General features: G+C 38.0%; 1 protein-coding gene and 2 non-coding genes across 3 annotated transcripts; 2 read left to right on the top strand and 1 right to left on the bottom strand.

Annotated features, from left to right (window-relative positions):
• Nucleotides 1–988: 988 nt before the first annotated feature.
• Nucleotides 989–22,263, bottom strand: LOC144631902 (very long chain fatty acid elongase 4-like). The gene is made up of 9 exons (XM_078490485.1): nt 22,123–22,263; nt 16,123–16,202; nt 15,021–15,208; nt 14,173–14,259; nt 12,632–12,688; nt 11,906–12,011; nt 10,908–10,916; nt 10,655–10,782; nt 989–2,245 (listed from the first exon to the last, which is right to left on the bottom strand). Exons 2-9 carry the CDS (start codon nt 16,178–16,180, stop codon nt 2,081–2,083), a joined length of 798 nt encoding a protein of 265 aa, XP_078346611.1. The 5' UTR covers nt 16,181–16,202; nt 22,123–22,263; the 3' UTR covers nt 989–2,080.
• On the top strand, nt 8,058–8,130 carry Trnal-uag (transfer RNA leucine (anticodon UAG)). The gene has a single exon. It is a non-coding gene; the product is annotated as a tRNA-Leu (tRNA).
• Nucleotides 8,323–8,395, top strand: Trnal-uag (transfer RNA leucine (anticodon UAG)). The gene has a single exon. It is a non-coding gene; the product is annotated as a tRNA-Leu (tRNA).
• Nucleotides 22,264–22,284: the final 21 nt, after the last annotated feature.

The following is a 22,284-nucleotide window of genomic DNA, read 5'->3' as shown; positions in this document are numbered from 1 at the left end:
AGGGACTTCACATATACTTTATTATAGGAAATTAACGATACATGTTATTAACGCGAATTTCAAAAATTCGCGTTAATTTTATTGATGTAAACTTGTTTACTATAAGGATTTAACCAGAACTTTTCTTAGATTCACGTTAATTTTATTACGCGTAAATTTTGTTCGCGTTGTTAAAATGCTTCGTTATATTCCTATAATAAAGTATATGAAATATCCCACGAGTCACTTGTATTTTCTCGGTATAGACACGAGCCTTTAGGCGAGTGTGCATACGAAGAAAATACAAGTGACAAGTAGGAACATCCATAGTATACCACGAGAAAGTGTTGTGTAACTAATTTATATCATGCCATAGAAAATACGCTTACTAAATTTTGTCGAGAATAAGATCGCAGCGCACGACGGGAATGTTGGATTGAATGCCGTCAAATATACAACGGCTTTCCTGTATTCTGATTGGCTATATTTTCTATGGCATAGTATAAAAAAGGGTAGTTGGATGTCAGATAATTCAACCCCAAAAATCTATATTGATGACGTAGCTCTACCAAAATCCTTTGAGTGCTACTTGCGCGAGGGAAAATTTTAACAACTCGTTCCCAGGCTTTGATGAGAAACGAGGTAAAACGAAACAAAAAGTGTCACTTCGAAGTGAGATACAGAAAAATGGTACTTTCTTCTGCTATTTATTTATTTATTTTTTATTTTATTTTAATTTAATTAATTGATTGATTCATATATTACTTAATTAATTAATTAATCAATCAATCAATCAATTCATTCATTCATTCTTATCTTTCTGTCTGCCTGTCTGCCTAAATTTCCCTCAGTGAAATTTTTCTTCACGAAACTTTTCGTAAGCGACTCACGCTTTCTTTTTCATTATTTAAAGAACAGGACTAATAAGCTGCCAAAAGGAACATTGTAATGATGCATTGGATCTTATAAGAGATTCTTAAAAACTAAATTGAACACTAAGAGTCAATCCTGACATTCCAGTACAATGATTTATTAAAAAATATTCAGTCAAAATAGATTTTACATCAAAACTCTCAAAAGATACAAAGGTGATAATTTCAAAAAATACACTACTTTTTCTACTTCACAAATTTCAACATATAATCATTCTCAATTAGTTATATTACTCTGGTACTGTGGTTTCTCATCTCATCTCATAATCAGATATGTAACATGAGGCGGTGCCCGCTCGTACATCCCATAACTTATTGTACCAAACAAATGTAAAACATTTCCCCGGACGCCAAAAGTGTCCAGAATAGGCCATTTCCGAGTTACCCTTTGCCTCAGTTTCAAAACAAGTCTCCGTGTGAAACTATTCAAATGAAAATGAAATTGACTTGCATAAAAATGGACCTGTAGGTAAGACTCATTTTCATATGGTTTTGCAGTTAGCCTCGTTTTAAAACAGAGGCAAAAGGTAACTTGAAAAATGGCCCATTGCAATGAAACAGCATTTTGGATATCTCATGACGATTATCCCTAAACGTGCAGACCACGGAAAAATGTGTCTTTTTGATAAATACAGCGATATCTCATACTTTCAAAAGAACATGTATAAAAACCCGTTCAAAGAAATAGAAACAAAAGTACAGACTATATAAATACTTTTCACAACAGTATAAACAGCTTGAGTAAAAAAGTACACCTGTGAAACCTAATCTGCCAAAAACAAACCAAACGGATAAAAAAAGACTTATCATTGACTACTAGAAAATCAGTTTTTTCCCGAGAGACAAGTTAAACGATATTTCAGAGATAATTTGTAGTTTAATTGTGAAAAACGACTAAAGCAACAATAAAATATCGACAAGAAATTTGTGGTCACTGAAACAAGTGTTAGATAAGGCTAACCAAAGAAAATTTCGATTTGCAGAAGAGAAAACTATTATAAAAAAAATGCTGAGTCGAGATAACTTAAAAGAGCGTGTCGAAGATAAAGTAGTGCACAAATATAAAGTCCTTTGAAAAGCCTGCCTTGCTTACTTAGTTTTGTTTGAAGAATATATTATAGCTTTGAAGAACATAGTACACAATTTACTGTGAATAAAATCCCTAAGCTTTACTCTTCTTTGTTCTTGTTTAGATATGCTTTGCTGTAAAAGTTGAGGAAGAAAGCGAGTAGAGAGCACATGTAGCCAGATTGCAGCCATAAGAACCCATTTGGGAATCCACAATTGATTTGGATAGCATTGGAGGTGTGCAAGATAACACACGAAAATTGGATCTAAAACAAAAAAGGAGAAAGATCTATGATTAGGTACTTCAACATACCCACAAGGACAATGACGTCAGGTTCTATAAATAAACTTGCAATGCAGGCCAGATAGTCGAACAAGAAAACAGGGTTAAACTTGTTAGTCAGGAGTTATTTTCTATTTCACAAACCCTAGTGTGCGACCATTCAATTAAGATCTATTTATTATGCTGTACAAGCCTGTTTAACTTTGAAGCCGGTTAATGAAACCCTAGTGGTTGACCATTCAAATGAAAGCTATTGAGCAGTACTTGTTGCACCGTTTATTTCGCTGTACAAGGTAATTCTATTTTTTAAGTCTGTGCATGAAACCCTATTGTGTGACCATTCAAATAAAAGCTGTCGAACATTACTTTCATGTGTAAAGGTTTATTCGCTGTACAAGATTGTCCTATCTTTCAAGTCTGTGGATAAAACCCTAGTTCGCGACCATTGGTGAAAGCTATGGAGAAGTAATTTCATGTGGTACTGCTTATTATGCTGTACAAAGCTGTTCAACTTTCAAGTCGGTTGATGTGTGTGACCATTCAAATGATAGCTATCGAGCAGTATTTTGTGGTACTAATTACTATACTGTACAAGTACGTCTGGCCGTACAAAATCCTTGTGTGACCATTGAAATGACAACCACTGAGCGGTACTTTCATGTGGTACTGTTTACTATGCTATCGCTGTACAAGGTGTTTCTTTATTTCAAGTCTGTGGATGAAATCCTATTGTGTTAAACCCGGGCCGTAACTAGCAAGAAGCAAGACGAGGCACTTGAAGATTTTAACCCAAAATTACAAAAAATGTGTTTTGTTGGGAAAATAATCCCAAATTGAACAAGATTAATTTTTCTCAAGAAATACCTTATGAAAAATGTCGAAGGAAGAGTTCTAGAGCTTCTAGATTTCAAACATTCCTGGAGGGCATGCCCCAAGAACCCCCTAGCAAGATCTTGCCTCGTCTATGGCAACGGTCTGGTTTCGGCCCTCAGGTAACCATTCTAGTTGAAGGTATAATGTGGTACCCTTCTTTCTCAAATATCTTTCAAAATGAAAATTGAGATATTTACTATATACAAGGCTAAAAAGAGTTAAAAATGGTAAAATTAAAATGATAAAACCAAACGTTCTCGGCTGTTTGCCAGCCAAAAACGTTTGGTTTTATCATTTTAATTTTACCATTTTTAACTCTTTTTAGCCTTGTATATAGTAAATATTTTATAAAGCGAACATTATGAAAATTGAGATGTTTTTGAAAATTTCGAAACTTGGCGGTGCACCCTAACAAATGAAAGGCAAGTCTCAACGAAAGACTTCAAGTGTCAAGTTGTTAGCTTAAGGGAAGTACATTCTTCTGAGAAATTAACTAGTAGCAGAAAAAGGGAAGCAGACTTAACCAAAAACAAGCAAAACGAGCACGACATAAACTTGTTATTTTATTACCATTCTGAAGGAGGTTTAACTATCAGCTATGGCATTTGTTTTCCTAGTGTCCAGCACTTTATAAGAACATGGTAAACGTTACCTACATAAATTAAACAGTATCAAACTGAATAAACTTCGCTTCAGATCTTGAATTCGCCTTCGTAAAGTAAAGATAATTTTAAATCAAGAAGCACCCTGTCTTATCCTGTAAGGTCTCTATACTAACTTAGTTCATAGATCTTGTCTCTGAACATGGACATTAATTGTGTTAAAATATGTCAATAATAACTTTATCAACGTTGTAGTTCAGTTGCCTCTAAATTACATCAATCGTTCGCAATCCTCGTGAAGTCGGCACTTCCATTTGCAGCAATTAAAATCTGTAAATTAAACATTTTCTGATCTTTCATCTGTCGCAATTTCACAGAAAGATTTCACATCTGACGATTTTACATTCTATCTATAACGATTTCACAGCTAGACTAAAACAGCTTGTATTCAAATGCTTAAACTTATACGCCATACATTTGACACAATATATATCTACTGTATAATGACGTCACATGACAAGCCTGGATTCATCTTTTATTCAGATTTTTTGTTTTTGTCTAGATAGGACCGGATGTAGAAATTCGTAAACAGAATAATCAACGTGACCAAGTAAACCGAATGGGTATACATCTGGTTTCGACTGAAGCCGCAATCAATGGAGAGGGCAGAGGTTATGTGAACCAAAATTGCCACGAACTGAGTCTGTTTGAGAAACAAAACACAGAAAAAATAGTCGGTTACATTTTGGATGATTTAATAATGAACAACAACACATACTTAAACGCACGTTCGATTGTCCGGTTTGATAATGGGAACCGTTTTAAGTAATTTTAATTCTTATTACAATCTTATTTTTTTTTCTTTTATGACATTTATGCAGGTGAATGAAACCTTTCAAATTACACCATTGTTATTAACGCTTCGCTACTCTTAATGTTCTTATAAGTCTAGTTTTAAAAGTGCAATGAAAATAACGGTTAAGTTAAGCACAGGCATTTTTATTTTTGTTAGTTGCAAGCGTTATGTCTGCGAGAGATGTATTTTCTGTGAGCTAGAAGCGTTTTTCTGCAAGCTTCAAGCGTTCGTTTTGAATTGTTTTACATACGCTAGCTAGAAATGCTCGTTTTGAAAGCTAAGGGTTCCCGTATAAAAAAGGCGCTGGTATGCTAGTTTGTTAAACCAAAAGAAAAGGACTGTTTTTGTAAAACAAGAAGAACCTAAAACCGTTCTTTTAGCACTGCACTCGCGCTTTATGCAGGCTACAAGTGATGGCAAAGTCACACTTCTCTCTCCCCCCGACCCAGCTCCCAGCGCGGGAAAAAGGGAGACCCTGGGTACGAAGCTCTCAAAGCAAGAAAGCCACAACAATTCTTTCGAGAGACATTGACAGAATTCAGAAAATGTCAACTTACTCAGTGTTAGCCTTATTGCAGAACTTGTACAGAGTACAACAAAACAAACACTGCCAAAACAACTTCATTTTCGCCATTTGGCCACAATTGACTCATAATTAACAAAAAAAGAACAACTTTAATGAAAAGCTCATTTATTGTTGACAAATCCAACCTTGTTTTCTAGTTCAACTGATGAAAACTAACTAAATACACAATCGTCTTGAACAATAATATAAAAAAAAAACTCGAACAATGCCTTGGCATAAAAAAGGTTAACAAAACCCTTCTGTAGAACTACATTTTATCGTAAAATAACACTAACTAATGTACATCGGTGCACTTAAATAATTCCGTCTAAAATTTCTGATTGTACTAATCAAATATCAACTTAAAAAAGGTAGACTTCATCACATTCCTTGGCATAGAAAAAAACTAAGAAACACTTCTGTGACAATCCATTTTATCGTAAAATAATCTAACACTATACATTGGTGCACATAAATAATCGACAGTAAATAAAATTGTCGTCTAGACTAACATCAGCCTAAAAAAGGTCGATCTCTTCACATTTGTTTAGTAGGAAAATATCACCACATTTTCTCTATTGCCGAGTCTACAAATGCTATATTTTTTTTAATTTTTTGACAGTGGATCAGTTTCTAAATGCATTCATGTCCATTTCGTTTCTAAATATGAACCCTGCCAGTCTCTAATGAAGAAATGATTACAATGCGATAAAGTCACTAATACAACTATCGCAGTGTCTAAATCAGACAAGTCCATAAATGTTCGTATCACAATGATAGTCATTTAACTTCCAAATGTATTTACGTCGTATCAGAGTCCATTCCAAGTTTTCTGTTCGCCAGTCCTCTAAGATTCCTTTTTGTTGGGTTCGTTGCTTTTCGTACTTTGTAGATAGGTTTTTATGTAAAAGTTTGTGAACAACGCCAGTTGAATAAAGGTGTAGAAAACCATCACCCATTTTGCCCAATGCGGGTATTTACAGTCGTGGTTCAGTAAGGCACTCACACCAGACAAAATTATCACGGCAAATTGCGTCTAAAAAACAAAAGCAGACAAGAAAAGGCCATCACAACACAAAACTCTAACTTTTAGCTCGGACCATCACATGAGGGTGTCTTGAAACTTAAGTTAAATTCTGAGTAGAAAGCTTTGGGAAATCGATAAGGGATTGATGGTGTAGTGTGCTGAAATCTGGCAACTTCATCGAGTTATAGGTTACTGGGAATCAACAGATGCATACAACTTGATTAGATTTTTCAGTGCAGCAGGATTATAGTTTAGTTTCAGATAAACGCTTCTCTTTCAACTAAAAAAGGCCAAGAAAAGGCAAGCAAGCAGTTTCAGAAGTTAGGCAGATAAAGGTTGCAGAAGAGATAATCACTTAGGACTCCAGTTCGAGGCTTTTCAAAGCATTTTGCCATCAGCAGCACATGCTAGTTACCCTTTCACGGCAACTCCAAATAAGTGTTCAGAAATCACGGAAAAAGACTCGAATTTAAATTCAGACTATTAGCAGTAAATGCAAAGCAGTTAAGATTTCGAAGTTTACCTCGGAGATAGAAAGCTTAGAAATCAAAGTTTAGAGTTCTCAGTATCAAGCAGGCTTATTATGTTTTCTGCAGTTAATAGCATGTTACAAGAATTTTAATAACTCACATCAACAGTTTATGAAACCGATCAAACGCAGATGAACTCCAAAAGTGATCTTATCAAGCAGAAATTTACTTCAGGCAGCTTATCTTTTATCCAATTTGTTTCAGATCAGTTAAATTTATTATTTTTTTTCAACATTATTTGCTTTGAAAATTCAGTTTTGAAACAGTTCGTTGGAACGGTAATACTAAATCTTTCGAATGTAATTAGGCGTTTAAAAGCATTTTAGTTACATTTTGTATCAAGTAATCAGTTATAAGAGACAACGTTACCCTAGTACACATAAAAAATGAAATACACAGGTGTTGCTAATTGCAAACATAAATCTTATCGACCAAGAGAAATGATCATTCTATCTCGCCATTTCTACAGTGTATTCGACTGACACTCAAAATAAATGCCAGCGACTGAGCAAATATGTCGCCAACCAACCACAACTTAAAGTAAAAACACGTGACCTGTATGAAGCGCGGGAAATTCTCGCAAATCAAGGCGTGGGTTTGAATTCCTCATCTGTCACCGTGCGATAAGAACAGGCCGCAAACTTTGATAAAAAGTATTTTATTGACTGCAAAGCGAGCAATTAACTGACTTGACTGCATTTAGGGCTACCAAAACCTGATGCTTTCGACACTTGCCCGAATGAAATGATAGAAAAATAATGCATTATTAGTTAACAGTATCTGCTATTAGTTGTGCCAAACAGATGCAACAAACAAATCCTGGTTTAATATTGACATCACAATCCCGAAAAAAATATATAACGTCCTTACGACTGACTAGAACTTATGTTAACCGGCTTGGTTTGAGCCAATGATAGAGCAAACAGATAAAATACTAGTTCTTATTTCATGGGTAACAAATTCACTAACAGTCGAAAAACTATCCAATTTATACAACAGCTTAGAGAAAGAAGGCAGTCTATCATCTCTTCCACACGACTTTAAAATGTATTAGCATATTGCTCAGCTTTTAAAACAAAAAAAAACTACTCTTAATGCGATTGAAATCACGCTAAATTGTACGGAAGCCACAAGAATATGACGTGTTTCCTCCAGTAAACTATCAAATTCATGTTAAGTTTTTCACCGTCCAATTTCACACCGCCACTAACTACTAACTAGTTCTACCTTGCTATCATCCTAACCCCTAGCCTAAGCAATCAAGAACTTTCACCAATTTACGTATCTGCAGTCCTTCATGTGATATCTACAAATTCCGTTACCCACCCTCCCTGGTTTATAAGTCCCAGTAGCTCAGTGGTAGAGCATCCGTCCTAGAACACGGAGGGTCGTGGGTTCAAATCCCATCTGGAACTCGGATTTTTTTCCGAGTTCGATGCTATTTAAAATCTTATTTATATCTTTGTTACTCACTTTGGGGTTGGTATATGCCTTAATGTGACTGTGTGATACAGTTATGAGTCATATGTGCCAGTCATCATTTGGCTGTGTGACCGCGTGGTGCGGTTCCAGTCAAAAGCCCACATTTCACCCTTGCTCACCACAGAGTCCCAGTAGCTCAGTGGTAGAGCATCCGTCCTAGAACACGGAGGGTCGTGGGTTCAAATCCCATCTGGAACTCGGATTTTTTCCGAGTTCGATGCTATTTAAAATCTTATTTACATCGAGGAAACTTAGTTTAAAGATTATCTGTGACAACTAGATGTATTTTGTTGATGTATCAATGATGTTACGCGTTCGTTTAAGGCATTATTAGGCCATAAATTAGTAATGATAAGGAAATGTTAACAAGAGACCACAAGCAGAGCCAGATATATATATATATATATATATATATATATATATATATATATATATATATAATATAGCTTTATTAATACATTAGTTACATGTTAGGTTAAAGTTTTTACAAAGTGGTTTATTTTTGCATGTGGTCCATGATTCTTCTTCAAACTGTCTTTAACCATAGTCTTTTCTTTACTGAAGCGATTACGTTAGCGTCATGAAGTTATTACAGAAAGCGTGAGTGCATGTATAAAATGATGTGAAATAGAGGGCAGGGATACTTAGGGGCGAATTAAACGGTACGATTTTGCCTACGATTCAGTATCGCATGCGACACGCTTACCCCATGACTACAAAACGAATCGCGTCGTGTAAATCAACCTACCACATCGGTTCCTTATGACAGACGCGCCCGCGTGTAAATGCTCTTAAAGAAGCTACGTCATGGACAACGGACCATGAGAAATTGGCAAATTTTTTTTCAAATTTGTCATTCGTAATCAGTCATGATCTACGTCAGGCGAAACCATCCTTGTTTATTAGAGCAGTTTTCAATTGAGTGTCGTGAAACCAAAACCAAAGTAATTACTCCGGCCAATCACAGAGGACACATACAATCCAGTGAACCAATCAAAACTCGAAGCAAATACATGTAACTGGCACGAAGCGCGGGAAAACGTGCGCGAGCGAGTCACGATTGGTTTTGGTATTAGTTCTGATTGGCTGAGAAAGTGGCGCGAGAATCACTTAGCGTAGTAATGCAAAACCAAAGCAAACGCAATTTACTTTCCACACTGAAGTGAAAACCGCTCTATTGGGTTTCAATTACTCTGTTGATGTTTTTAACATTGGAAAACTATTATTTTGAAGTTTCCTTTAAATTGAAACTAATAAAAAAGTCACTTAAAATACCGTGACATTGCTTCTTTAAGTCATGTACATGTAGTAGGCTTCTTGTAAGCTTGTCGCATGGGAGAAAGTCGTACCGTGAAAATCGGCCCTTACATAACAGTGGAATCCGATCTCTCGTACCTCTCGATACCTAGAACCAAATGTCGTTTCCTTTTGAATTTGCTTCACTCGGGCTAACACTGAAAGTTTTGATTAAATCGATTTTTCTAACCAATTTTCATTTCCTTGTGAGGTTCGAGAAATCTGGATTCCACTCTATAAAATTAAACTAACAGACAAAAGATAGCGAAGGGCGAAAGCTTCGTTTGCTGTTTGAAAACCCAGACGCATTTCTAGCTGTCGTTTCTCCCGTAAAAGGAAAAATTCGCCTGTGTTCGCTGGCTACATCGAGTTGCAATTTTCGACAAGCGAAAAAAAATCCAAATAGCTGTAAAGTAAATAACACAGCTTTTTTTTCGTTTCGTTTCGAAAACAATCACCCCTCGCCAAGCAGTCACACAATCGTGAAAACCAGCTGAGTAATGCTGCCCAGTGTTTGGGTAGATTGAGCAAAGAGGCACATCCCTTTGCGCGTTCAACTCGAAAAATTCCTTACTGATGACGTAGCTCTCCCGAGGCTCGTGCCGCGTCTCTGATTGGCTGTTGCTCGGTTTTGAATTTTTTTCGCGCGCCAAGTAACAACCAACCAGAGACGCTACACGGATCTCTGTCGAGCGACGTCATCAGTTTGGAATATTTCGGCTGAAACCTCGCACCTCTCTAGAGCGGGGCATGAAAAAAACGCGGGAATATAGGCTTCTCCTTGCTCAGTCTACTGTCTGGCCAGCACAATAGAGCAGTTTTCACTTGAGTGTCGAAAGTTAATTGCGTTTGCTTTGGTTTTGCATTGCTACGCTTTGTGATTGGCTTAAAAATCTCGCGCCACTTTCTCAGCCAATCAGAACTAAAACCAAAATCAATCGTGGCTCGCTCGCGCACGTTTTCCCGCGCTTCGTGCCGGCTACATGTATTTTCTTCGAGTTTTGATTGGTTCACTGGATTGTCTGTGTCCTTTGTGATTGGCCAGAGTAATTACTTTGGTTTTGGTTTTACGACACTCAATTGAAAACTGCTCTATTGTAGCGATTAAACTCACCAGTTGAAGCTGTCTGGCCAGCAAAATATTGTAACAATTGAACTTACCAGTTGAAGCTTGGTAATGTAACGTTTCCACCACAGATACGGCCTCATTTGGGGACCAATCGCAGACAGACCATAATAAGCATACATAACCACGTGAACAAAGCTATTGCATGTTGCACCAAAGTAGGCTGAAAAGAAGGGAAAATGGCAACTTGTCAAGATTGAGAAAATTTGTACCACGAAAACACAAGCCTTGTAACACAGGTCACCGTAAAAATACAGCGTAATAAACAGGAAGAAAGAGGATACTTACAGACACCACCTGTAAGAGAACAAACAAAAAACAAAATGTCAGTAAAAACGAAACTCACAGCAACTCAAGTTACAACTGGCGCATCTTGGAAAAGCTCGCTTAAATTTCTCAAGTTTGTCGTTCGCAATCCGCCTTAATCTTTCTAATCCTTACTTACCTTATTACATGAAATTTTCGCGACACGTTAATTTCGCGATTTTAAGGTGCGCATATTTCGCGACACTTAAATTTCGCGATTTTGCGAAAGTTTTGTATTTGGAATCACTCAAATTTCGCGTTTTTGAGTAAGACACAATTGACATTTCCTTGGCAATATTATTTAACATGTCCTTGAATTAAATGAAACGACTTTATCAAAGGAACAATAACGTCTAAATTTACAAAAACGCAACGGCGGGACTAAATGTCAACGGTAACAACAGAGCAGTTCTCACAATGTGTACAAGTAGGTCATGCTTACTTGTACGTGAATTATTGTTCTTGAGTCAATTGCGCAACATCCATTTACATTGAAAATTCCTTCCTTCAGTGGTACTAAACTCATTCTTTCTTGATTATTGACATAATGCGAGTCACCTCATTTTCGCGTCATGTTATGTTCGCGACACTTATTATTCGCGTCACTTTAATTTCGCGATTTTTTATAAATCGCGAAATTCGCGAAATTAAAGTGTCGCGAAAATTTCATGTAATAAGGTAGTCATTTAAGTTCTTTTTCAACTCCTTGCTCTTTTTTAGTTTCATTCTCGACGCTACCCCGTTTATACAGCCTTTGTAGCAACTAAAACGTTGAACTTGCTCCAAAAAACAACTTAAAACAAATTTTTTGTAGCATTAATCGTTCTTAAATTACTTGAAAAGCTGAACTTACATACCTCAGGCTCTCCCCTCCCATACTTTTTCCTACCCACCTTTCCTTCCTCGCCTGCCCGTCCCTCTCATCCCCAGCAATCCCTTCCCTCCCCACCCCTCCCCAGCAATGCCCTTTTCTGCCATACCTGGAATCCACTTGCAGACCGTCCACCACAGCACGCACATGCTGGCGTGGTGATACACGTGCAAGAACGTCACTTGATTGTTCTTCTTACGGAGAATGAAGAAAAACTGAAAACAAAACGAAAACGACCATCACCTTTCTGGAAACCGCCAGACAATACCCTCAGGGTAGACACTTGTCTTTCAAAGCACCTCTCTCTTCCCACGAGTACAAACGGGTACGGGGAAATTCTCCCAGATTACCCAGTATGCTGATGAATAACATGCAATGGATTAACATCTCATTGAGGGGGAGGGGGGGGGGGGGGGGGGAGCAATACAGCCGGGGAACAAGTGCCAGTTGATGCCGACTTCACTTCTCCGAGAAGTGACTGAGCCCGCAGTTTTTCCCCGAAAAACGTACGATGACTTATTTGTACGCGCGATTGCTTATAGGAGTACTCGTGAGCGCTCGCGCTGGTTTTTGATTGGATGAAATAATTCGCAAAATCTTCGAGAGCTTCAACGAAGATTTGCCAAAACCGGCACTTATTCCCCCGACTGATAACTCCTAGCTGCCCCATGCTTCAGAAAACGGAGCTAAACGTCGCGCTTTTGAGCCACTACCTTTTCAAAAGGTTTACTTTTCTTAATGTAACCTTTGAACTAACGTAGCTAACGTACTTTCAAATCGTCTACGAAATTGATCAAAATCACGTGCACAACAAAACATCAAAGCATTCACTTACAGTGTCTAGATATTCCACAAACTTTGAGAGAAAATAAACGTAGCAAACACGAGCCAGCTGTGGAAATAAAAAAGAAAACATTTAACAATAAGAAAGAAGGCGTCCCTGCTTTTAGTTTGTTTTGCTAAGCTAGAGGACACTATAATAGCAATTCTACAGGGGCGGATCCAGGTTTTTTCAAAGGGGGGTTGCTGTGGGACCCATATTTCATGGTGCCGTAGGCTTCTTCCTCCTAGGGGGGTCTGGGGGCATGCCCCCTCAGAAAATGTTGAAAATTCAAAGCCTCTAAGACGTGATTTCCGCGATTCTGAGCAGCTTTTTAAAAACATCTTTCAATTAAGTTATTAAACCGCTGTTTTTCCTTGATAATTTGCAAAACTATTCATTCCTCAACTTACCTTGAATTATATTTGGGACAGAAACTTTGACTAAATCTATGAAAAGGGATTGAAATTTGAAGTAAACAATCCATGAACTTACACGAAAGAACAGATATGCGTTGTTTTGCTCACCCACGTGCATGGAAATTTTTTAGCTCTTGGCAAAGTGGCCTGGGGACATTTTGGTAAGTCAATGTTTTTAGAACAGCGGCTTTGCTTGAGAAATCGCTTCGATGCGAAGAAAAAGGTTAGACAACTCGCTAAAAAGATTGATATGGAGACGAAAATCACACCAGCAAGGCTAAAACAACTCTTGAAAGATAAAAGGAATGCAATTTTTTAAAATTATACACACATATCAAGTTATATTAAGCACAGAAGTTCGTAAAACAGGCTGTCTAAAATCTCCTATTTCGGATTAGTGGCTGTCCTTAACTTTTAACGGCCGCCTGGCTAAGAAAGGTGAATGTTAAAAAATATGTCATATTTACTTTCGCTAAAAATATAAATACTTTTCACCTTACCCATTGTCATTGTCCTTATTTTCTATTTAAATGTGTTTATATTCATTTTTTTGGTGGATCAAGGGGGGTGGCTAGCCACCCAATCCGCCCCTGATTCTATTTTCAAACCAATACTTCTTCGTCTCTTTTCTTTTCCTTCCAGGCAGACTATGGTCCGCCATATGCTTTACTCAATGTCCTGTGTTTCTGTCAGTTTTCCTCTTTCTAACGTTAAAACGGTTGGTACGTTCGCTAGCTAATTTGGAGAAATAAAGTCACCGGAAACGAACTACTCCCTCTTTCGACATCAGTTACACGTTTTCACTTCCGAGATTCGATCAATGCGTCACACTATTCGAGGTCATGTGATTCATTGGCTTTCGTTGCTGCGTTCGTTCGAGACCATGCGGCTTGTTTTAAGGCTCCCCCCAATTATTTTTTTCCCCCTTTTCCTCCCTTTTTTTTCCCTTCTTTTTCTCCTTTCTTTCTTCTCTTCAATTTTTCCAAAAAAAAAAAAAAAATTACCATGTAATGCTAGTTTTCGAAAAAAAAAAAAAAAAAAAAAAAAAAAAAAACAACAATAAAAAAAAATATAAACAATAAGTGAATAAAAGAATGCACCTCCAAATAGCGCCTAATGTGCAAAAGAGCTACCTACCCTTGTTAGTCTTGGATCATCACGGACGTAAGGCACGGGCTCGCAAAGAAGATTGAAGTTTGGGATATCCAGCACTGAGGCAATGAACTGCGCAGAAAAGAAACAAGATACGACTGTCAATAAAAAGCCTTCCAACAAAAGCATCACAATATGCATTACGAATCTTGTGCGATTCAGAGGGGACAACTACAATAGTTGCAGTGTTTGGGGTTATTCAAATGTTAAAAATTAAAATTGACCCATTTAGCCTTCGGCATATTTATTTGCAACATACATAGTTAACGTAACTTCAGTTATGGATATAAGCTGATGAGTAGGCCAACTAAATGTTGGCCTTCGAAACAGAACTGTATTAAGATCCATGTACTCAAGTTTTGAGTAGAGCACCAAATAATTATTTGCAACATACATGTATAGCCGTCGCGTTTACTCGTTGGAATTTTTAATTGTTTTTTTAGCTCGAAAAATAAATTAAATAAATACGCCCTTAATTTCCTTCTCTGTTGGCTGGTAAAATGGATTGCTTTCATACGCATAAATGATTAGATGAGACCAAGGAAATCGCCTAGCAAAAGCGCCTAGAGCAGGCCTGGATAGGCGCTATAAAAGTTTATTATTATTATTATTATTATTATTATTATTATTATTATATAGCAGCGCTGCTTGCCAAGAAACACCGAAATCAGGCGCCTCCTCCTCAGGCGCCTCGATTTTCCACACGCACGAACGCGGTGACTGGTGACGAGCGCGAAGCGGGAGGGTTCACCTTCTCTTCCCCTTGCGCGCCCATGTCCCCCCAACGAGGCGTCTGGGTCGGCGGAAATCAGGCTTATTTGGGTGGTACTTACCTCGTACACCATCCAGCCCGACAGAAGAACAAGTGCAAAGTTGTAAACTATGAGCACTTCCCTCAGACTGTAAGCTTCTCTTTTCTCCATGATCTTGGGTCCAATTTTCACAATAAACAGATAGGTGGCCACAAGAGCAATGGTAGGCCATGGAGTGGCTATAAGCGGCCATTCTTCCGTCTTGGGGTCTGGAAAAAGGGACCAAATAAACAGGATTAGAACTAGTAAAAAACAACAAGATTCTTCGGTACACAGAAAGGAAAGATAGGTAGGAGGTAGGTAGGTAGGTAGGTAAGTAGGTGGGTAGGTAAGTAGGTGGGTAGGTAGGTAGGTAGGTAGGTGGGTAGGTAGGTAGGTAGGTAGGTAGGTGGGTAGGTAGGTAGGTGGGTAGGTAGGTAGGTAGGTAGGTAGGTAGGTAGGTAGGTGGGTAGGTAGGTAGGTGGGTAGGTAGGTGGGTAGGTAGGTAGGGGGTAGGTAGGTGGGTAGGTAGGTAGGTGGGTAGGTAGGTGGTAGGTAGGTAGGGGGAGGTAGGTAGGTGAAAGAAGAGAGGTAGGTAGGTAGGTAGGTAGGTAGGTAGGTAGGTAGGTAGGTAGGCAGGTAGGTAGGAGGTAGGTGGGTAGGTAGGTAGGTAGGTTGGTTGGAAGGTACGTAGGCAGGCAGGAAGGTAGGCTAGCAGGTAGGTAGGTAGGTAGGTAGGTAGGTAGGTAGGCAGGAAGGTAGGCTAGCAGGTAGGTAGGTAGGTAGGTAGGTAGGTAGGTAGGTAGGTAGGTAGGTAGGTAGGTAGGTAGGTAGGTGGGGTTGGGTAGGTAGGTGGGTAGGTAGGTAGGTAGGTAGGTAGGTAGGTAGGTGGGTGGGTGTTTGGGTAGGTAGGTGGGTAGGTAGGTAGGTAGGTAGGTAGGTAGGTAGGTAGGTAGGTTGGAAGGTAGGTAGGTAGGTAGGAAGGTAGGCTAGCAGGTAGGTAGGTAGGTAGGTAGGTAGGTAGGTAGGTAGGTAGGTAGGTAGGTAGGTAGGTAGGTAGGCAGGAAGGTAGGCTAGCAGGTAGGTAGGTAGGTAGGTAGGTAGGTAGGTAGGTAGGTAGGTAGGTAGACACTTCCATACTTACCGCCGTTTTCAATAACCCACTGGTAATAATCCACAATACGTTGGGTGGCAGTTGTCATGTTTCTTAACAGTTTTATCTACCTGTGAAGATCAGAAAGAGTATATCAAGTCAACAATTTGGCAGGGTGATTAGATTCAAGTTTCAGAAATCTATTGGAAGAAAATGGAATTGTAACAAGTCTATTCGATCTTTTATATATTACTAAAAAAATCGGTGATAAGCAATAATAACTAAGGAACGAAAACCTTGTACCTCACTCTTTACTCGACCTATGTTGTATCAGCACGAATAATAGTGCATCTTGCGTGACATCAACATTGAAAGTGCCGTGCACAGGTGTCACGCAAGTTAAGATATTTATAAAGGATACGAGACAGGGTCAGATGGACGCTACAGTATATCGATTGCAGATAATTAAAAATAATGAAATTTTAGGTGCGAAATCAAGCGGATCAATTAGCGGTGTTGCAGGGTGATATTAATTTTACGGAAAAGACACAGAATATTAAAAGAAATCCGCTTCGAAGTTGTGAAGTACCCCACGAGGTTTTACTTTCGCAATTCCTGCACGAGCAGAACGCAAAATAACCGAAGAACAACGCTACAAACGCGAGTGAAGTTGAATTTCTTTTTTGTTTTATCTGATGGAAAGCAATATTCTTTCTGTATTTAATTCAATAAAATTAATAGAGCGTTTTTAAACCAAGAACATGCGTTTCATATGTGCAAGTTTACAATCAAACTCGACGCCACTTTTTGTGGGAACGCGAACGATTTCCCGGCCTGGCAAATTGAAGAATTCCGTTCCATAAAAGAAGTCAGAGTTTTTACAATTTCTAACCAGTTTTGGATGGAACGGAAAGCTTTGTTTCGTCATAAACAGAGCGCGGAAATGCGAATATTTCACCTGCTTCAAAGTAATTTCAAAAGCCGTCGTTAATCGTAGTCATAAAAATACACCACGCCGGGCGATAATTTATGACATTTTCTATACCACGCCCTAATTTGACAAGAACTATTTACAAACGAAAAAGACGTAGAAGCAAAATCTTTGGAAGCAAAAGTTAAGGTTCTACAAGCTACTGGGTGTAAATTAAAGCGAAATTAGGAAAGAAAATTCGGCCCAACAAATGCCCTAACAGTGTTAATTAAATAATTAGTGCAAACCGAAAGAATTAAGTGCGACTAAAACTTGTCTGATATTAAATTAAACCCAAATATTAAGTTAGCGTCAATACCTTATACTCTTGAGTTTAAAGCAGGCAAATGAACCTTAAACCAAGCCCAGTCTTGTACTTAAAACCTTTAGAATTTGCTTCACGTCAAAACGCGGAATAATCTGCCTTATCTACCGTCAACCAAGCTTTTCGTTCAATTTCCTTGTTTACATTGAGTGTGCGGCTTGTTTTAGTATTTTTCTGGATTTCACACTGGGACCGGAAAAAAACGAGACGAGAGTAAAACAATTTAAGCAGTTTGTTTACACATGCTGACCAATAGGAAAGATCGTTACTACAGGTGCTTTGCTTTGTTAGGTGGCGGGTATACAATGTATTGTAAAACTGCCAAAATATTCATTGCCATAAAGTTTCTTGGGTGTAATTTGAAAATAAGTTCAAAATTTCAAAATACAAGACAACGACTTGGTTGACAGTTATCAAGCTTTTCATCTACACTCCTTGGCGAAATCATTATCCGGTCATTTAGCTATAAAACCGTTTATTTGCAGCAAGTCGTATCGCTATCAGGAAAGACAGGAAATAATACACAGATCATTGAACTGACAAAATTCGCTCTCGCTGCTGACAGCGATACTTACTTAAGTCGTTTCGTTGCACCAAAAATGAAGTCTTTTCGCTATACTGAACGTACTGAAAGTAAAGATTCGAATGATTCGAACTACGAAGCATTTTGCTACTCGACATTACTTTAATAGTGGAAAGTCCACTGATTGTGAAATGCACTAATTGTATTTGCTTCGCCCTCAGTTTTCGAAAAGATCAAAAAATGGAAAATGATCTCTCCGTAAGACATGCCACGTATTGTATTGTAGTTTTGTAATAACTTAGTGGCTTAAAAAGGTCAGTTATATCTGGTTTCCATTCGAGTATATAATCGCTACTATACCCCCTCAGGGGCACCCAACGGAATATTTCGTTAAAATATCTGTTCGGAAGACGATTTGAGATCTAGAATTTTCGGAACATTCATTGTAAATTTTTTTGCTTGCCTGCCTTTCCTAGGATTTTCGAATATCTAAAAAATGGTATAATTGTTCATTTTTAACGGATTTTTACTCTAAAAAGGTCACCTAAAATTTTCGGGAGCCTTTCTCTGGCTGGAATTTTTTCCGAAAAGGTAAGTTTTGATCCCTATAACTTTCGGATCACTAGACTTTTAGCTAGGAAATCCGAACAAATAAAAAAATTTTAGGGGATAAAAAAATGCCTATATCTACCGTTTAAATACTAAAATACGTTCAACGGTGCTATCTTTAAGTGGTTTTGAACTATATTCTCGATGGGTACCCCTGCCCCCTAAACGGGCGCAAGTCTGTCGCAGTTAACCCCTAGCATGTAGCATGTAGTCGTGTTGACTCAACATTACGCCAATGTCCCCATTATATACTGGCACTGTTTTAAGGGAAGTATATCTTGGCAAGAACATAGCACAACGCTACTGGCCAAGTAAGAGCCATTACCAAGTTCTCTGAAATCGGAATTCAAGGACCTAACACCTGAAGTCACTGCCCTCCAGCCTGCCCCTGCACCTTCCTCCACCCCCACATCCCATTTTTGTAGCGCTGTTTTCCCACTTCAATTAGATTGCCACTAACATTGTTTTCTGAACTGGAAAATGGTTTCATTTCTCAATGGTGTGCTTCTATCCTGATGTATGTTCATCAATTTTGGTAGAAATCGAAAAGTTGATCTGAAACGTTCAATCTTGAAATTCAATCTTTGGAACTCTGTTGCCTGTGTGGTCTTATGCAGGAGCACTAGTGGAAGGGATTACCAGCCATCAGCGATAATCTGCCTAGAGGCTGGCTGCATGGTCACCAGTTTTAGTGATTATTGATTTGTCAGAAAGGCTCTGATTATATATACATTTTCATCTTTGTACTCAACTTGCCAGTGTTTTCACTGCTGTATTATGGAAAAGTTGGGTGGGAGAGGGCTTATTTCCAGAGGGGCTTATAACTGAAATACTTTTTTGTTAGCAGATAGATGGGCCTTAATATAACTGGGGAGGGCTCAGGTTAGAACAGACATTTCACTATAGCTATATACAGAGATGAAGCAGCTAGGATCCAATTGTACTATGGACCCTGCTTATGAATTTGCATGAACACAGCTTATTGGGGATGGTGGTGGGTGGGGTTGACAACTCAATAAATGTACATACAGTTTGAGCAACACAGTTTAGTGATGCTGGTTGTCGGTCCCAAAAATGTTAAGCATTCTTCCATTTTTCTTATAATTATACAATGCACTGAGGAGTACTGGCTTTATTGATTTAATAACCAAATTCCTGATACAGTCGAAGCTCTCTTAACGGACACTCCCGTAAGCGGACAGCTCTACTTATGGCCGCCTTGTTATTGAAACCCCATTTTTTTCCCCATACAAACTCTGTATTTTTACATTCTCGTAAGCGGACATTCCCGTAAGCGGCCGCGGACACTTTCAGAGATTACGATTTAGACTTTTTCTTTGTTTTAAAGCTCCCGTAGGCGGACACCCCAAAGAAAATCTTATTTATAACCTCTGTATCTTGTTTTTATCAATCAATTTCACATCGTCATTCGTCACAATAATTTAACAGTAATTACAGTACCATATTTCAGTGCTTGTTTTGTTGTCATCCATGACCGTCCGGTTATTGTTAGCTGGGCAAGCTCCCGTAAGTGGCCACCTATCCCCTACACCTCTCGTGGCCACTTACAAGAACCATTCTCGTAAGCGGCCAGCTCCAGTTACGGACACTTTTTTCGCGTCCCGAGGGTGTCCGCTTACGAGAGCTTGGACTGTAATTTCTTTTTAAAACTCCTGGCAAAACTATTTTGTCTCCCCCAAAAAGAGTTTATTTGGCTGTCATTTAGTCATGCAAACCACACATTTATGTGGTGCCCTGCAGCTGCAGACAGTGTTTTCTAGACTGGGTTGCATCAATCTGTCTAGCTCTAGTCATAACGTCAGATATATATCAGAAAATTTCAGTTTCTTTATAGAATTTCATCTATTTATCTAATATCTATTGGTGCTCTATTATAAAAAGCTATACTTTTAAGGAAGTTGATAAAGGTAAATTAAACCACCATAACTAATTTTGAAAAGCTGAGGTTTCAAGCATCAGAGAAAAATTTGCTCTCATGAAGGAATAAGGCTCAAAATGTCAGCTTTAAACTAAGTACGTCACTTGCCCACCAGTACCAAAAGTTATGTAATGTTTTTATGTTTTGTCTGCTAGTTATTCAACTTGTGTGGTATATATTTAAACAATTATTCACGTCAGTGTTGGTGAATGTGGAGGATATTTACCTTATTACTGCTTCGCTGCTCGGTAAATATCCACAACTATTCACCTCCACTTTGGTGAATAATTGTTAAATTTTTCCTAAGTCTAGACTGATTTCCTACTAGTGTCAATTGCTAAGCAGTTCCACAGACAACATTACACAAACAGACTGGAGCTCACATTACATATGATGTCACTGTAGTTTAGAAATAATTTTGGCATATAATTCTTTAACTTTAAAACTCATGGACTGCATATATGGGAATAAACTGGAGAAAATCTAACAAAATACATAGTGTAAGATTTAAGTGAACACATAACAAAATTTCCAAATTGTTTGGACTTCCTTTTGCTATTAGCACTTTTCTTTGTTGAGGATATTTTTGAATTCATATATATGCAAATTAAGAATAAGGTGATCTGATCATGCCATATATATGAAAGGAGAGCTCTTTGTTAAAAAAAGATAAAAAAAGCTTCTGATAGATTTTAGCTGCCATGCTGGTTTTACTGTATTACAAGAGATTACCTTTTTTTGATATAAAGTGAGATTTTGCTTTGCTTTATTCTATATCCATAACCAGCTGCTAAGTATTAATGCAAATCATGTCACATATAGTGTAGTGCCTATAATGCAGCCTTTTAATTAACCATTGAAGTGTGGCCCTATTTTGTCATGTCACACAATAATATAGCTCACATCACCGCTGAGATAGCCACATTGTAGACTGTAGCCTACAGATCAAAGCTGATCAAATGGAAAATATGATGTTGCAAGGACTACAACATCTAGAGGCATTGAAATTGTAAGTTCTTTCAGTTTAGAAAACAAAATTCAATATGTTTTATTTTTAGAAGTTAGCTACCATTTTTTCAAGACCAAAGAAAACCATTCCAACGAATCAATTTCTAAAGATCTTCCTACGAAAGTAGACTTTTAGTGTCAAACGCAGGAATAAACAACTTTCATCGTTAATTCTCAAAATTTGCTATCCCAGTACTAGTTTTGTACAATTCCAAAGGTACAATTTGAATAAATGTTCAAGTTTCCAATTAAATGAGCGCAGGAAAAAATTAAATTTATACTTAAAAGCGAGAAAGAGCGAGCCGACGAGAAATGAAAAATATAATCACTTTAGCTATGGAGCAATGTTTAGAACGTTCACCTTGAATGACCTTTGTACAATTGCGTAACACGACTTTCGTTACACGAGAATTTACGTTCGAATCAGACAAATTCGAGCTCTACTCCTTTAAAATTTGTTTTTCTTCGTTTGCGATTGTGCGCTGATTTAAAAATAAACGAAAGTTCACGAACTGAAAGTTAGCAAAGCCACAATCTTGCTTAGATCGTGTGTACGACAAAAACAATTAGAAATGTCTGCAATCGACATGGTACCATGGCATGTACAAGCTTTGTATTCAGTAGTCCGTGAAATACAAGGTAACGCAACATTTTAAATTAATCAAGTTACAACTCACCACTTCGTAGCTTGGAAAATTGAAGAACGCGTCGGCCGAACGGTTTCGCAGCCTTTTTACGAAGTTCTGTTCTGTGCACGGTTTGCAAGTCGAACTATAAAAGGAACGAAGCGAAGAATGGAGGTCAAAGATAAACCCTGATCGCCGCCCTCTGATTGGTTG

This window comes from Oculina patagonica, chromosome 12 (assembly GCF_052425735.1).
Source record: "Oculina patagonica isolate OP01 chromosome 12, crgOcupat, whole genome shotgun sequence".
In the NCBI taxonomy this organism is placed as follows: Eukaryota; Metazoa; Cnidaria; class Anthozoa; order Scleractinia; family Oculinidae; genus Oculina; species Oculina patagonica.
Note: the sequence above shows the minus strand (reverse complement) of the source record. Positions and strands in the feature narration are given on the sequence as shown.

What these genes read in the sequence shown, in the direction of transcription:
- LOC144631902 (XM_078490485.1), bottom strand. Translation starts at nt 16,180, where the DNA reads ATGACAACTGCCACCCAACGTATTGTGGATTATTACCAGTGGGTTATT. An exon ending in GTGGGTTATTGAAAACGGCG is followed by an intron (nt 15,209 to 16,122) that starts GTAAGTATGGAA and finishes CCCTTTTTCCAG; the next exon opens with ACCCCAAGACGGAAGAATGG. An exon ending in TTGTGGAATATCTAGACACT is followed by an intron (nt 12,012 to 12,631) that starts GTAAGTGAATGC and finishes TTTTGTTTTCAG; the next exon opens with TTTTTCTTCATTCTCCGTAA.